Here is a 15,772-nt window from a genome sequence, read left to right as displayed (position 1 = left end):
AAAGAAGAAAGAAGGGGAGGGAGCGACAGGGATCCTGTTTGTTTCCCCAATTTCAATCCCTCGTCTCAATCTCGCAATCTCTCATCTTTCTCTTGGTCGTCACCATTGGAGGGAAAATTCATCCATTTTTCTCTACCAGGTATTTAATTTCTCAATCTTATCTAATCAATCGTTTCAATGTTAATCTTTCAACATCTATTTCTTTCTTCTTCTCTTCCTTACGAATTTAGGGGTGCAACTTGGGTCGGGCTCAACTTGAACCTGACGGGTTCAACCCGATTTTGGCTCGGGTTGGATTGGCATTTCCTCGGGTTGGGTTGGGTTGGGTTGGGAAAACCCAACCCGATTTAATTTCGGACTGGGTTAGGGTTGAGGCCTTGCCAACGCGACCAGACCTATGTCCTCTAATTTTATCTTCATTTTCTTTGGGTTATTATGTTTTCCGTTTGGCCCAAGGTCAACCCGACCCGATTTTCGAGTTAGGTGGGTTGGGTTAGGGTTGAGCATCATCAACCCGAGGCTCAGGTTAGGTTGGGTTAGGGTTGAGAAAATGCTATCTCGGGATGGGTTTGGGTTGGCCTCAACCCGACCCGAGCTGCACGCCTACTCATATATTTTTCTGGAGGAATGCTAATCTCAAAGGCGCCCTAAAAGAAATTGGATGAAAGGGTGCCCACATTGGTTGAATGTCACAAAAGTGCAATTAATGTTCTTTTACTTTTACTCACTTTGTTTCCTTTCAATCTTTCATCCTATCTCTGCAAGGGCGCCCTTCATTCTAGCATTCCTCATTTTTTCCCTCATCTTTTCTCTCAAATCTGCATCTCCTAATCGCATAGCAGCCATCAATGCATGCATAGTCACCATTTTGCACGGTTGAGACTAATTTAGAGAAGCAAGCAAATATTCGAAAAACACAAAAAGAATTAAGATGAAAAGAATATGGAAAGTGAAAATTTCAATTTTTTTAAGGCCACGTTTGGATACCCACAAGACTTAGATTTGGATTTCTCACATTTGCGGTTGAGATTTGGAACTGGATCAGATCCTTAGATTTCCAAATCAGCTACAACAATGAAAAAACTCCGATTTTCAAATATGTTTTGCAAGACATTATTTGGAAATCAATATTTGTGGCAATTACTTTCACCCTTGCTGCTCCTCAACCTTGCTGCAGCAGCATCCAGACGTCCCTCGCCCTCTTTTGTACAACATGAGCATGGGGATGACTGATATATTTTGTATCCAAAACTCAAATCAAAATCCAAAACCAAATACAAAAGCATGAGGTATCCAAACATGACCTAATAGTCAAATGAAATTTCTAATATGTTGGTCTAGTGCAGTGCTTGCTTGTTAAAAGTCATGATTTTACAACACTCTTTCATGTACATTTTAATTATTATTATTTTCAAATTATTATGAACTAAGCAGAAATTGTTCTTAAAATTCATGGTTTATTCAGAAAAATCAAGATTCATTAGAAAGATGTGAATTTTCTTGAAAAAATCATTATAAAAAAAAAACCTTGTTAGGTTCTTTTTTACAAAAATTTCCAAAATTTAGTGATTATGAGTGGCAGGTTGATAAAAATGCAGTGTTTCTCCAATGTAAAATATAGTGTAGAAATTTTAAATCCAACTCTATTCATAAGTACCTTTTTAAGGGATTTTTGCCAATCAATCACTAATTTTCAAATTATATCATAATTAGTCATTGGACAGGAGGTACCTGGGAGGGATATCTTTCGCTATCTTGGTTCAATCCTACATAAGGAAGGAGAGATTGAAGAAGATGTTAACCACAGAATAAGAGCAGGTTGGTTGAAGTGGAAGGACATGCTTCAGAGTTATGTGCGATCGTAAAATACGTACCAAGTTGAAGGGAATGTTTTATAAGACAGCTGTGAGGCCAACCATATTGTATGGCTGAGAATGTTGGGCCACCAAGAAGCAGCATGTGCATAAGATGAGTGTAGCGGAGATGCAAATGTTTAGATGGATGTGCGGCCACACAAGGTTAAATCAAATTAAAAATGAAGACATCCATAAAAAGGTGGGGTTGGCACCAAATGAGGAGAAGATGAGAGAGCACCGCTTAAGATGGTTTGGGCATATCCAATGTAGAACTTTGGATGCTCCAGCGAGAAGAAGTGACTTGTGTCAAGTTGATGGAGTAAAAAGAGGTAGGGGCAGACCAAAAACAACTTGGGTAGGAATAGTGAGGAAAGAATTGATGGCTAAGAATAGAACATAGAACATGACCTTGTATAGAATAGAAGGGAAGAAATTGATCCATGTAGGCAAACCCAACTAGTGTCAGGATTAGACTTAGTCAATTTGAGCCGGGTAGATCCTTTCACCTTCTTCATGAAAATTTTCTAAATGACTCATTAGCCTACCCCAACTAGCTTGGGACAAATGTTTAGTTGAGTTGAGTTGAGTTGAGTTGAGTTTATCATAATTAGTCAATGAAAATTATGATTTATTAAAAAGCAGTCAATATAGACACTTAAAAATCAGCATGATATTGATTGTCTTATTTGTAAAAAAAAAAAGGTAAAGCAAATCAATTGAGACAAATTGATTTGATGGAAAATACCTAAATTTGTGGTCTCAATATTAGATTCTCTCTCCAAAAAGTTAATTTTTTTGAAAAATGACTAAATTTATAGTGTCAATATCAATTTGTTTAGCAAAAAAGTTAAATTTTTTGAGGTTCTGAACTTTCTTTCTTTGTTTCTTTACAAATGCCCATTAAATAACATTTGATCACTAATTTTTTGACTTTTTTTTTGGTTTCTATGTTCAAATGAAGACTTCCACTTCAAGGTGCGGCCCCATGGGATAGATGCTCCATTAGTACAGATTTTTCTGCCTTATGTCCGTTGCACTAGAGATGTGCCTTCAAAAGCCAAATAGGAGCAAATCATTGATCAAGGTCAATCACCATCTATCTATATTAGGAGGAATGCTAAACTCAGGGGCACCCTTCCAAAAATTAGCTGAAAGGGCGCCCCCCATTGGTTGCATTGCAGCAAATTGCACTTAATATTGTTTTGACTTGCAGCCATTATAAATGCACTTGGTGAAGTGCAGCCAGTGGGGGGCGCCCTCAGCTAATTTTGCAAGCGCGTCCTTAATTTTAGCATATCTCCTGTAATATATAGGAACCATGTTTCTTTCCATTGTCATTGGTTTTCTTTTTGTCACGCCCCGTCTGGGTCACAACCCGCCCCGATTTTGTTTTTCCCACAGAAAACGCGTCTACACAGGGAGAGGGAAAATCCACATATATATAGCCCGGTAACTTTTTCCTCCCTTTCCGATGCGGGATCTCATAATCCACCCCCCCCTTAGGGCCCCGCGTCCCCCCCTTAGGGTGCTCTGATACCATTATGTCACGCCCCGGCCCATACCATGCAGATATTGTCCTGTTCAGGGTCGCAACCCGCCCCAGTTTTGTTTTTCCCACAGGAAAGCACGCCTACACAGGGAGAGGAAAAATCCACATATATAACCTAGTAACTTTTTCCTCCCTTTTCCGATGTGGGATCTTACACTTTTCAGTAAACTTTTTATAAAACGTTTGGCGACCATGATTTTTTTTTTTTCAAGTGGAGATGAGGGTGAAGCTAGTGGCTGAAATCAAGAAACAAAAAACATGAAAGTAGTGTCTCCGATGATGAGAAGCGGCAAAAAATCATGAACCAGTGAAACAGTCAATCGGATTTTGTATAGAATTTTTGGTTTCCTTATTTACAGCCCATTCTCACCACCTGGAGATGCTAGTTTCCTGTATTTTGTTTCCTGATTTTTAGCCACTTCACCCACCCAGCCCCTCTCTCACCACTTGGAGGTGCCCATTTATGATGGAAAAAAAAAAATCATGATAGTCAAACGAGCCCTCAATGAAATTTTTTTTCATAAAAATTTTTACTGGATTTTTTTTTATAGATTTTCTATGCTCTTTCATAGCATGGATGGTGCACATCATTTACAACACATGCTTTATTAAGATGAGTCTCATTATTTTACGCCCTTTTATATCATGGGGGGCCTACCATCTCTACTCAAACGCATGTATACAGTGGAGCCCACCATTTGGCAAATGATATATGCAGTCCCTTGCCTATATCTTTAACATGCATAATGGGTTGTTTTCCTTGAGATTATATAACTCCACGGTGAGTTGTTCTTTGGATCCATAGGACCGTCTAGGTCCACTGGCACCCCTAACTACAATTCTCAAATGTAATGAAAGATGTAATATAAAAAGAGGAACGCCATTATCAAAACATGGATTGAGTTTTTCATTAAGATTCATTCACTGTTCCATTTTTTGATACCTTGCAGATGGAAAGTGATGATGGTTAACATTCCCATAAAAATTATACTGTAGGTTTCCCCCCTGAGTTGATAAAAGCTTACATCCCCTAAAGCATGCATGCCTGGAAAACATGAAATTGTCACAAATGGCTGTCGCCATAGATCACCACCATGGAGGATTCAAGCCCTTGGTCCGAACCCAGATCTACAAACTCCGATCATTCGCCCACCCAGATTCCACCATGCTCGAACTTGATCAAAGAACAAACAAACTTGCACGCTCCTTGAAAACACTAACAACCTCTTCTTCTAGCTTCCATCGGAGCGTCTCCACACCATGCTTCTCAGCCTCCACCAAGAAAAGGGACGAAGAAGAATCCAACAATAAAGTGGAAATCATGGCCGGAAGTGGGGCCCCCGGTATCCGAGCCGTAGTTGTTGAGTCCACCATTGCAATGGCCTCCGGCGTGGACCCAGTTTCTGCGTCCGGAGGGCTTGGTGGAGCCTATTTCCTCCGTACCCGCAGTGGCCAGAGCATTGCAGTTATGAAGCCAATCGAGGACCAAGAACCATTAGATCCGAAAGGCTTTGGGGGCCGGATCCTCGGCCAACCCTCAGTTCTAGCCGGGGTCCGAGAGGTTGCTGCTTACCTCCTGGACCATGGAGCCTTCGCTGGAGTGCCTCCGACTACGCTCGTAAGAATCTCACACGCCAATCACTGCTCGGCGGGGTCGAAGATTGCCTCTCTGCAACGTTTTGTGGCTCACGACTATGATGCTGGTGACCTAGGACCTTCAAGCTTCTCGGTTGCTTCTGTTCACCGCATTGGTATTGTTAAACAACCAGTTACTACAAAAGCTGTTAAAGTTGGTGTTATTTAATCATTTATACTTCAACACTCCCCCTCATGTGTGCCCCTTCTTCTTTTTTGGGTTGGCCCTACACAAGCGGCACATGTGGTCCCTCTTTTGCGTTGGCCCTACATGTTGATTTTTAATACCAAAGAGTAGTTGGGTTTTGAACATAGGACCTGCTATTAGGCAATAGCTCTTTTTTAAGAGTTGGCCGTACAAATGACACATTTAGTCCCTTTTTGGGTTGGCCCTACACGTGGATTTTTAATATCAAAGAGTTGTTGGGTTTTGACCCCATGACCTGCTATTAGGCAATAGCTCTTTTTTTTAGGGCTGGCCATAAAAATGGCACATGTGGTCCCTTTTTTAGGTTGGCCCTACACGTGGATTTTAATATCAAAGAGTTGTTGGATTTTGAACCCAGGTACACCTACCATAAGGCAATAGCTTTGACGCAATGTTAAACTTCCAATTACTCCAAACGCTTAAGGTGTTAAAGTTGGTGTTATTTAATCATTTATACTTCAACAGGTATCCTCGACGTAAGGCTACTCAACATTGACCGGCATGCTGGGAACATCCTTGTGAAGAAACACGGTCGAGGGGGCGATGATGGGTCTAATAGTACTGTTGTTGGTGCCGATCTTGTGCCGATTGACCATGGACTTTGCTTGCCAGAATTGCTCGAGGACCCTTACTTTGAGTGGTTGCACTGGCCACAGGCTTCTGTGCCATTCTCTGACGCGGAATTGGAGTACATAACTGAGCTCAACCCTTCAAGGGATGCGGACCTTCTTCGCAAAGAACTTCCATTGTTGACAGAATCCTCTATTCGTGTTCTTGTGCTTTGCACCACTTTCTTACAACGTGCAGCCAGTGCCGTCCTCTGCCTAGCTGACATTGGCGACATGATGACGAGAGAGTTTCGTGGGACCGAAGAGGAACTGAGTGTGTTAGAGACCCTTTGCATGAGGGCAAAGGCTACAATGATGATCATTACATTTGACGAAGGCCAAGAGAAAAATGGAGAAATCGAGCACTTCCAATTTGATATTGAGTGTGAAGAAGATGATATCTGCATTGAAGAAGATCAAGTTGGCAATGTTTTGGATCTTCCTCGCCTTTTTCAGAGTCATCCTCGAATGGGTAAGCCGCCGAAAGTGCCACTATGTAAGCTTCAAATTCCACGCGAAGCCCTGTCTCCTTTGCTTGAGGAAGATGGTGATGATGATACTGATGAAAATGACACCGAAGAGGACAAACCCATGGCGGGTATTCTTACAAAGAGTGTGAGCATATCTGCAATAAAACACAACCCTGAGTGTGGGGGCATTTCATTTAAAGGGATGAGTGAAAAGGAATGGGAGGTATTTCTAGAGAGATTTGAGTTGCTTTTGCCTGAGGCATTTGAGTCTAGGAAGAGTATGGGGTTGAAGCAGAGGTTGGGAACTTCATGCAAGTTTTGAGAGAGAAAGAGATTGGAAGAAACTAAGATGAGTTTTAGGGTTTTTCATTTGTATTGGTGTGTATATTGTACATTGACCAATATATACTAGATATTCTAGTGTAGGAAGTGTAAAACTCTACTCTAGGTGTTGCAGCAAGTGTTTTATCTCTGTACATTTGGAAAGCTATTGTATTTATATAGCTTTATACTGAGAGTCTTGACTTTAGGAATTTCAATGAGCTTCTTTGTTGTTTCTTGTCTCTGTACATTTGGAAAGCTATTGTATTTATACTGTGAGAGGCTTGACTTTGGAAATTTCGATGAGCTTCTTTTTTGTTTCTTGTCTCTGTACATTTGGAAAGCTATTGTACCTTATGCTGTGAGAAGCTTGAATTTTGGATTTCGATGAGCTTCATTGTTGTTTCTTTTTAGGGAAAGTTCCATGAAGCTTGTGTTATGTAATTGAAATGACAGTGAATGGCTTTTGTTTTCTTCATAGGTCCGCTCTGTACAAGTAAAAAGTTCAAAATGCCCTCATCTTCTTCGTCAATTTTTCTATTTTTCATTACCACAACCAATCCCCAATACTGCGGACAACATGCAACTCGAATATGGAGGAAGAAGAAGAAGAGGAAAGGGAAGAAAAATGGTGGAAAATAAGACACCAGAAAAAATGGAAGAAGCAGAGGAAGAGGAAGAGGAAGAGGAAGAGAAAGAAAAAGAGGAAAGGGAAGAGAGGGAAGAAGAAGATAGAAAGAGGGAATTGACGCTGAAAAAATGGAAAACAACAAAGAATAGAAAAGGAGAGGAGGAGGAAGAATCGAAGCCGGAAAAAATGGAAAAGAACAGGAAAAGTAAGAAGGAAAAAACATGAATTGACGCTGAAAAAGATAGAAGACGCCGGAAAAATTTTGAAAAGAGAAATAAGAAGAATAATGGAGATTTGGGTTTGACTTGGCCAATTTGGGTTTGATTAAGTTAATTTGGATTCGATCGGATGAATTTCAGTTCAACTTAGTGAATTCTACTAGGTGAATTTGGTCGAACCAAGATTGACCTAGTCAAACCCAAATTGACTGAGCCGAACCCAACTTAACCGAGTGGGTCGAACCCAAATCTCCATTCTTCTTCCTTATCCTCATTTTATCCATTTTTTCAGGCGCCTTTCAATTTTTCTAGGATCGGTTATTTTTTTTCCATCTTCTTCTTCCTCTTTTCTTCCTCTTCCTCTACTTTTTCTTCATCTTCTTGTTGAGACAGATAGAGAACTGCTCACGTAGTGGTAGGTAGTAGATATGGTGAAAATGACTAAGACAAAAGGTTATAACTCACTAAGAAGCATTTGTTTCATACAATGACATTAATGGGAAATGCCAAAAAGATGTCATTCCAAAGTGATTTTTTCAAGGCTTTAAAACTTCTCGTCTTCTTCCCTTCTTTTTATCCTTTTGAAAAGTAAAATTAAAGAAATATATATTAAAGGCTAATATCTAATTCAAGGTAGGATGCTTGTAGTGGAAAAACATGTAAATAAAAGGTTTTGGGGTTGTTTGTGTTGTGGGGTCATCCCCATGATGTGGGCCTCACACCCACCCACATAGACTAGAGTCCTATTTTTTAATAGGAAAGAGAAGACTCTTAATTATTTTTTTTAGAAGAAAAGCAAGATGTGGTATGGCGATTCAAAAAAAAGGTGAAAGAGAAGAGAGGAGAGGGAAGAAAGAAAAACAAGAGGCTTTCTGTGGTCATCTAGGTTTTGCTTTGGCTCCAAAAACCTATAGGGGTTTGGAACTTAACACATTAGAGTTTGACTTGTTTGGAAAAGAGGAGAAAGAAGAGGGAAGAAGATGCCAAAACCTCGGATTTTTTATGTGCTCTTGGAGAAGAAGATCGAAGAAGATCACTCACGCAAGGGTTTTAGAGGTAGGAAAGAGTTCTCTTGCAAGGGGTTTGTGAGGTAAACATGTATTTCCTCCAAGATATCATTATTATTCTTCTATTCTCGTTCTAAACCTCAAGTTTGGGGAAAACTTGAGAAGAACAATATTGTATCCCTTTTATCCTTTTAGTGGATTTCTCTCAAAGTTCGTATCGTGATTTTTCTCTTCATGTTGGAGGGTTTTTCACATTAAATCATGTGTTCTTATTTGTGCTTAATAGATTAATATTATATGCTTTGTGGTTTCCTTCTTGTTCTACACTAGTTTCTTGATTCATAGATAGTAGGGGAATGTTTATCCACTGTGGTCCGCTCATGTTTCTCCAACAACTGATATCAGAGCTTTTGGTCAATTTCTTTATTCGTCCGAGGATCAAATATGGAGGAGATTTCCTCATCAAGGATGATTAGCCTAAATGGAGAAAATTGGTTAATCGGGAAAGCCAAGATGGAAGACCAGCAATATTCAAGAGACCTCTATTTGCTGATTGTGGGGATAAAGAAGAAGCTAGAATCCCTAATCGTTGATGATTCAAAGAAGTTGGATCGGAAAGCCATCGCTTGTATCTAATAATGGCTAGATGATGTTCTGTTCCATCATGTACCGAAATAAATTAGTACAAGTTCTCTATGGAAGAAATTGTGAGACCTATATGAGAGAAAAACAGTAAGAAATAAGTCATTATTCATCAGAAAGCTTGTAAACTTGAAGTTCAAAGGGAATGGGTCAGCAGAGCACTTGAATGAGATGCAGGGCATCGTGAATCAGCTGGGCGGCTTTGAAGTTGGTGCCAGATGATGAACTACTAGAACTGCTATTTCTAAGCTTGTTACCTGATAATTGGAAGACTCTTGTTGTATCTCTTAGCAACTCAACACCCGATGGTATTATTACATGAGCCAAGTTACAAGCAGTTTGTTGAATGAATAAGTTAGAATAAAATTATCTAATTCCTCCCACTCTCAGGCACTAATTAGTCTATGAAGAACGGGATAGCTCAAAGAATAGAGAAAACTACACCCAAAGCAAATCAAAAGGAGGATCCAAGTCAAAAAGTAGATCGACTAGTTTTCATTGCAAGAATCCCGAACATATGAAAAGAGATTTCTGAAAGTTCAAAATGGAGCAAAAAGAGAAAAATTGGTCAAGGAAGTTGAGAAATTCAAGAAACCACTGTAGTGGCATCGAGTGAAGTTGTGATCTTCTCGATAGGTAGTGAAGCTTGTGTTAGTACAACGTCTAGTTGGGTGTTGACTCAAGAGCCTCCTTCCATGCCAACTCACAAAAGAATTTATTTAGCATATACAAGTTGAGAGACTTTGGTTTGGTAAGGATGGGTGTATTAATGATTGTTGGCATTGGTGATGTTCGCATTACCACCAATGTTGGTTTCAATTTGGTACTTAAAGATGTGAGGCATGTTTCTGACCTCAGATTGAATCTCATCTCGAAGGAAAAGCTTGATGAAGGGCTTGTATCAAAGTTTAAAAATGAACTCTGGAAGTTGAATAAGGGAATATCTTACTGTGGCAAGAGGTAAGAAATGCTGACCAGTTATCCAAGGGTGAGAGAAACACTGCGCACGAAGAATCTCAACAAGACTTATGGCATCGACGACTCGGTCACATGAGTGACAATGGTTTAGAGATTTTAATGAAGAAGAATTTCCTTCCAAATCTCAGAGATGTGTCCTTAACCCCTTGTCTCCTGGTTGTGTTCTTGGGTGTTAATTTCTTCTTCATCTCTTAAGGTCCCGCATTATCACATATCAGAGCCACATTACTCTCTCGGGTTAGCTTCGATTTGGTTTCTTTTCATGGCGGCACAAAGAGGTAGAGGAACATGTAGTAACCACATGTTGGATGATTTGAGAGATGAAAGTGATGATGAATTTTGAAGACGAGGAATTACACCATACTATGGTGTGTGCACTTGGGCGCATATACCATAGTAGCGGTATATGTGAATTAGTTAATTAATTTACATAAATGATTAATTAATTAGCTTAATCAATTCAACAATGAAAAGTTGAGTTTCAAATTTTGGATGGAAAAGAAAGTTTCTAATTATAGATTGCTATAATTGGAAAGTTCCTTAATTAATTTAAATGGAAACTTAGAATTTCTATTTTGAGAAAAGAGAGGGAGAAGTCAAATGGAAAGTGTTTCCATGTTTGAAGTTATTTTTAGAAATGAATTTTATATGGAAAAGAGGTTCCTTATTTTCTTAGAAATAAATTCCAAAAGTTCTTTTAGTGGGTTTTATTTTAGACAAGTTTACGCCAAGAGGGAGAATAGAGATGAAAATAAAGAGAGAGATTTATGCAGTCGGAGTCTCGAAGAGATGGATACGAAGATAAAGGTTTACACAACCAGAGAGATATTTATGCCGAGAGATAGAGAAGATAGGCAAAAAAGGAAATTTCTATACGTTCTAGATAGGATTTACGCATCCATAAAGATATTTACGCAAAGAGATAGAGACGACAGACAGAAAAGGAAATTTCTATCCGTTGTAGAAACGTTTTTATTCTACACAAGAGTGGAAAGTTTAAGGAGGCCAGGGGGGAAATGGAATTAGTAGTAATAAATTCCCAAAAAAAATCATGAAAAAAGATGAATGACAACATAGTGAAACATGATTTATGTTCATACAAATGAACAGTCTTCTTTGGCTATTAGTATCATATAAATATAAATTTGTTTTAAGATATTACATATCCTTTACTTGCAAATTTCACTATAGCTACTACCTTATAAATGTAAATTTTTATTGTTCTTAAACATTTTACATTTTTAATAGATTTACTAGGAAATTGTTAGGAAACTTCATGGAAAACCATTTCGCAGGTCGCTTTTGCATGAGAGATCAGCCACACAGGCTCACCTTTTAATAGATTATCTCTTATTCATTCATCTGATGTGGCTCTTCTATCTGGCAAAAGTGAGCCGAGAAATGGCTTCCCGTGAAATTTCCTAGCAAATATGTGTGTGTACATATATTTACTGTGTATATGTTTAAAATCATTGGTTTGTTGAAGTTATTTTTTCTTAATAAATACACATGGAATATATTGTTTGGGAATGTGTGGAAATGATATCTTCACGCACCACCCAAACTATGCAGTCTTTGACATATAAGGGTGTCAAAGATGATCTCCCTCTCTCTCTCTCTCTCTCTCTCTCTCTCTCTCTCTCTCTCTCTCTCTCGTATGAATGGCATTGCACCAAAAAAAGGGCAGTGATAAATTCACCCCCATGAAACAATAATACACCCCACTTGAAAGAAGAATACACCCACTTAATTAAACAGAAATACGGGGGGTGTATTCTTCTTTCAGGGTGGGTGAATTTATCACTGCCAATAAAAGCCTTCTCTCGTCACCTTTCCTGTCATTCTGTTGGGCCCCAAAATGGCATTGCACTCACTTTTCTCCTTTTCATTTTATTTTTTATAATTCAAGTAGGAAATAAAAATAAAAACAATAATGGCCAGAAATTAAAAAAAAAGGGAAATTTCCATGCATCTAAAAGGAGACGCAAAGATTGAAAATAAGATAATATATAGAGTTGAAACAGCACATTCAACCACATAAAATTAAAAGCAATTCTGCTCCCTTTGTCGACCATTACTACTACTACTACGCCACTACTTCTTTACTGTCAGACAGATGAGAGAGATACAAAGAGAAAAATAAATTGACTTGCAAATTATATATTATTGAAATATAATTTATAAATTAACATAAAAAATGAAAATCATTTCTACCCAAAAAAAAAAAAAAAAAAAAAAAAACATTTTAAAGTCTCCTCTTCTTCATGTTGCAGCTTCTTCGATTTACATTTTCCACTCTTGAGTATCTTCTTCTCTTTTCTTCCCTTATTTTACCCTTCAAATTAGTCCTCCCGTTGATCGGAGACTGATCTTTATTCAATAACAAATCAATAAAATAGGAAAGGATCGAAGCAAGAACAGATGATACCGTGAATTTGATCTCAACGAAAAGAAAAAGAAACAGATTGCCTAGAAGAAAAAGCTCTAGTGAAGAAGAGGAATATGAAGAGGAAAACAAAAGTGATTTTTTGGGAAAGAAGAAGATTATTAGGCTCCCATCCAATGCCTGAATTTTGATGGATTTTGATACTTTTTGTCCTTGCTGTAGACATAAGTACAGATGGTATATTTGGGGAAGAATGAGATCAAAGGAGGAACAGAAGCTACTGAACAATCGCGAAGAAAGATCCAACCTTTGGGTTCCCTCCGCCATTAGAGGAACCCACATTTTGCCTCTGGAATTGGATCTTATAGGCTGAATTCATATCTTCACCGTCCTCATCATCTTCATCTTGGTCTTCTTCGTGATCAAGATTATCACTGTCCAGTTCCTCCTCCATCAGCTCATTCACAATGTCTACTGGCTTCAATCCAAAACAATAATCAATCGAATTTCCAAAATTTAAAACATAAAAGAAGAATTTGGGTCACATTATGCTAGCAATGCTTACCTTCTTTACATCTCCTCCTTCGAAGAAACTCGCCGGTGAACCTCCATTACTAGTTGGAACCTGCAAACCAGCACCTCCGCCGCCTCCGCCCCCTGGGTTCCCTACATTTTTATTTATCTCCGGCGGAGGAAGCATGATAGCGAGGGTGTCACTACCTTCTTGTGGGTTTTGATTCGGGTTCCGATCTGATTCGATCTCTTGATCTTGCTTGTTTTGATTCCCCAAACTGCTACTGCTGCCAGCACCACCGCTGGGTATTTTTCTCCGGTAGAGCGCGTCTAATTGATGGAAATAAGGACAGGTTTTCGCATCTTCGGGGCGTTTCTTATTGCTCTCCTTCACCTTCTTGAAGTACTTGTTGATATTCTCCCATTTCTCTTTGCATCTCTTAGCACTCCTATTGTATCCCAATCGCCTCATTCCGCCCGAAATTTCTTCCCAAAGAGGACCTTTGGGTCCAGCTTCTTGATACCTATTCTCCAGCCCACTTCGCAGCTGGATTAGTGCATTAACCTCGGATTTAGGCCATCGGGAAGACGCGGGATCAAAATTCAGGCCACCCTCTATCTCATGTTGCTCCTGAGGGACTATTTCCATAGATGATACTGGGGTTTGGAACTCAGTTCCTTTGCTTGAGCTATGGCCCCACTGTTGCGATTGCTGGTGTTGTTGTTCTTGTTGTTGTGGGGGCAGTGGAGGAGGAGGGGGTGTGGGTGTGGGTTGGGGAGGCGAGACGGAAGGAATTATCACCGGTGGTGGCATTACCGGAATCATCTCGCCGGTGAGTTTCTGAAGGAAACTGATCACGGCGGCGTCTCTAGCTGCGGAGATAGCACGTTCTTGTGCCATGTTTTCATTCTCTCGGGCGATCCTCACCCTCTCCTGACTCTTCCAAGCTTCCTCTCTCATCATTCTATCTTGTTCCATCTTCTCAATTGTCACCAAAAACCTTTGTTGCATCTCTTCCTGTTTCTCCATCACCTGTTTCATCATCCCCTCAAAGAAATCCATCATCTTTCTACTCCTCCCCCCACCTGACCGCTTTCGCTTTCTCGAATCCAACCCCACTTTGATCTCGTCCTCGGAATCAGAACCCGACGAGGAGCTACTGGAAGAGAAGCTGATTCCGGCCGCCTGACCCGACATTCCAGCAGCGGGTCCGGTCGTTAAATCGGGGACGATTCTGGGTGCGTTGATCTGGGTTGGTGGGACCACTCCAGATGATGAAGGGGGTTGGATTCTTACAGAAGATCCTTCCATTGGAATGTTAGAAGAAATTCCGACTGAAATCGGACCCGCCGGAGACGGATTTTCCGGCATTGTATTGGTGTTATGAAGAGCTTCTAGTTCACTGAAAAACCTGTAGCTCTTCCCAGCTCTCCCTTCTTTGGTTCTCTTATAGTATTTGTGAACATTCTCAAACTTCTCTTTGCATTTTTTGGAGCTCCTTCTATAACCCAACTCCCCTAGCTTCCTAAAAACCAAGAAAAGAAGAGAAGAAGAAAAAAGGTAAGAATATAGCATCAAACTGATGATTACAGGTCACTATTTATAATACAAAAAAAAAATGATAGCAGAAAAAAATGCATGGGTTTGTTTTTCATTTTTTTAATATTTAAATTTTTCTTGGGTGAAATGAAATTTAAGAAATTGGGATTGGTTGAGTGGATCTGGGCAACTGTTATCGAAATCAGAGAAAAAGATGCCAAGCTCGTGAAAGAGAGAGAAAGTGAGGTTTTTAAGTTAGACAAGTGATCAGGGTTTTGGGCTTTTTTAAACAAAAACAAAACTGAAAAAAAAAAAAAAAAAAAAAAAAAACCGTGATACGAAGCTCAGATCATTAGCTAAAACTTCTGTATTTTCTTTATCTTTTTCACCCATTAGCTGAAATACAAGATACCAAAATTTCAGATCTATGAATTTCAATAAGAAAAAAAAAAGAGGAGAGAGAGAGAGAGAGAGAGGAAATGAAAAGGAAAAGAAAAAGAATCTGTGTGAAATGAGAGATAACTAAAGAAAAAGAACAATTTGGCAAATGGGTTTGAGAGAGAATCAAATTCCAACCCAAAGGAAAAGAAAAAAATACCTTGAAACATCTTCCCAGAGAGGCCCTTTGAGGGTAGAGTCCTTGAAAACTGAGTCCATCTCAGACCTTATTTTCAATAAGGCTAAAGTCTCCTGTCTCGGCCACCGGTTTCCGGTCGTGCCGCGCTCTTCTCCCGCGATAAGCACATCATATTCTGGCACCAATTCCGGCGGTCGGCTACTGATCGGAGAAGCGGATTCCGGCAAAGCCACATCTCCTGGCATGTGGGTCCCACTACTAGTTCCGGCGAAAGGCGTAATCTCCTGTGGGAGACCATATTGAGATCCTCCTTGATCCTGCATATTATTCTTTTTTCTCTCAATATCTGTTTCAGTTCTATCTTGGTTCAAAAAAAATTTCCTCTACATGAGAGAGAGAGAGAGAGAGACAACTGGAAAGAGAGAAAGAGGAGCTCCTCCTATGAGTGAGTGCTAGAAAAAAAATTAAATATAAATACATATGTATAAAGAGATTAAGGAAAAAAATACTACAGAGAGGAAAAAAAGGTGAAGAGGGAAGAAAATACTGAAGAGAGAAGAGAAGTGCAGAAGAGATGAAGACACAGAGGGAGAGGATAGAATTGGAAAATGATAATACAAACTAGAAGATGTG

The 15,772-nt window shown here is 39.5% G+C and overlaps 2 protein-coding genes across 6 annotated transcripts; one reads left to right on the top strand and one right to left on the bottom strand.

Annotated features, from left to right (window-relative positions):
* LOC143885538 (phosphatidylinositol 4-kinase gamma 8-like) lies at positions 1 to 7,038 on the top strand. 4 transcript variants are annotated; one of them, XM_077389768.1, is made up of 4 exons: positions 5 to 139; positions 2,818 to 2,940; positions 4,402 to 5,156; positions 5,714 to 7,038. In XM_077389768.1, exons 3-4 carry the CDS (start codon positions 4,460 to 4,462, stop codon positions 6,646 to 6,648), a joined length of 1,632 nt encoding a protein of 543 aa, XP_077245883.1. In that variant the 5' UTR covers positions 5 to 139; positions 2,818 to 2,940; positions 4,402 to 4,459; the 3' UTR covers positions 6,649 to 7,038. The 4 variants fall into 4 exon arrangements, with proteins under 4 accessions (XP_077245872.1, XP_077245887.1, XP_077245883.1 ...); XM_077389764.1 differs by having other exon boundaries at positions 4,356 to 5,156; XM_077389757.1 differs by lacking the exon at positions 2,818 to 2,940 and having other exon boundaries at positions 1 to 139; positions 4,356 to 5,156.
* A 5,064-nt stretch (positions 7,039 to 12,102) lies between these two features.
* LOC143875668 (trihelix transcription factor GTL1-like) lies at positions 12,103 to 15,772 on the bottom strand. Of its 2 annotated transcripts, none has more exons than XM_077377278.1 (3): positions 15,161 to 15,770; positions 13,075 to 14,548; positions 12,103 to 12,987 (listed from the first exon to the last, which is right to left on the bottom strand). In XM_077377278.1, exons 1-3 carry the CDS (start codon positions 15,460 to 15,462, stop codon positions 12,787 to 12,789), a joined length of 1,977 nt encoding a protein of 658 aa, XP_077233393.1. In that variant the 5' UTR covers positions 15,463 to 15,770; the 3' UTR covers positions 12,103 to 12,786. The 2 variants fall into 2 exon arrangements, with proteins under 2 accessions (XP_077233393.1, XP_077233400.1); XM_077377285.1 differs by having other exon boundaries at positions 12,846 to 12,983; positions 15,161 to 15,772.

This window comes from Tasmannia lanceolata, unplaced genomic scaffold (genome assembly GCF_043159265.1).
Source record: "Tasmannia lanceolata isolate RefF3 unplaced genomic scaffold, GAP_Taslan_0.1 ptg000002l, whole genome shotgun sequence".
In the NCBI taxonomy this organism is placed as follows: Eukaryota; Viridiplantae; Streptophyta; class Magnoliopsida; order Canellales; family Winteraceae; genus Tasmannia; species Tasmannia lanceolata.
Note: the sequence above shows the minus strand (reverse complement) of the source record. Positions and strands in the feature narration are given on the sequence as shown.

What these genes read in the sequence shown, in the direction of transcription:
- LOC143875668 (XM_077377278.1), bottom strand. Translation starts at nt 15,462, where the DNA reads ATGCAGGATCAAGGAGGATCTCAATATGGTCTCCCACAGGAGATTACG. An exon ending in CTCTGGGAAGATGTTTCAAG is followed by an intron (nt 14,549 to 15,160) that starts GTATTTTTTTCT and finishes CTTGGTTTTTAG; the next exon opens with GAAGCTAGGGGAGTTGGGTT. An exon ending in AAGGAGGAGATGTAAAGAAG is followed by an intron (nt 12,988 to 13,074) that starts GTAAGCATTGCT and finishes TTTGGATTGAAG; the next exon opens with CCAGTAGACATTGTGAATGA.
- LOC143885538 (XM_077389757.1), top strand. Translation starts at nt 4,460, where the DNA reads ATGAAATTGTCACAAATGGCTGTCGCCATAGATCACCACCATGGAGGA. An exon ending in TGCTTCTGTTCACCGCATTG is followed by an intron (nt 5,157 to 5,713) that starts GTATTGTTAAAC and finishes ATACTTCAACAG; the next exon opens with GTATCCTCGACGTAAGGCTA.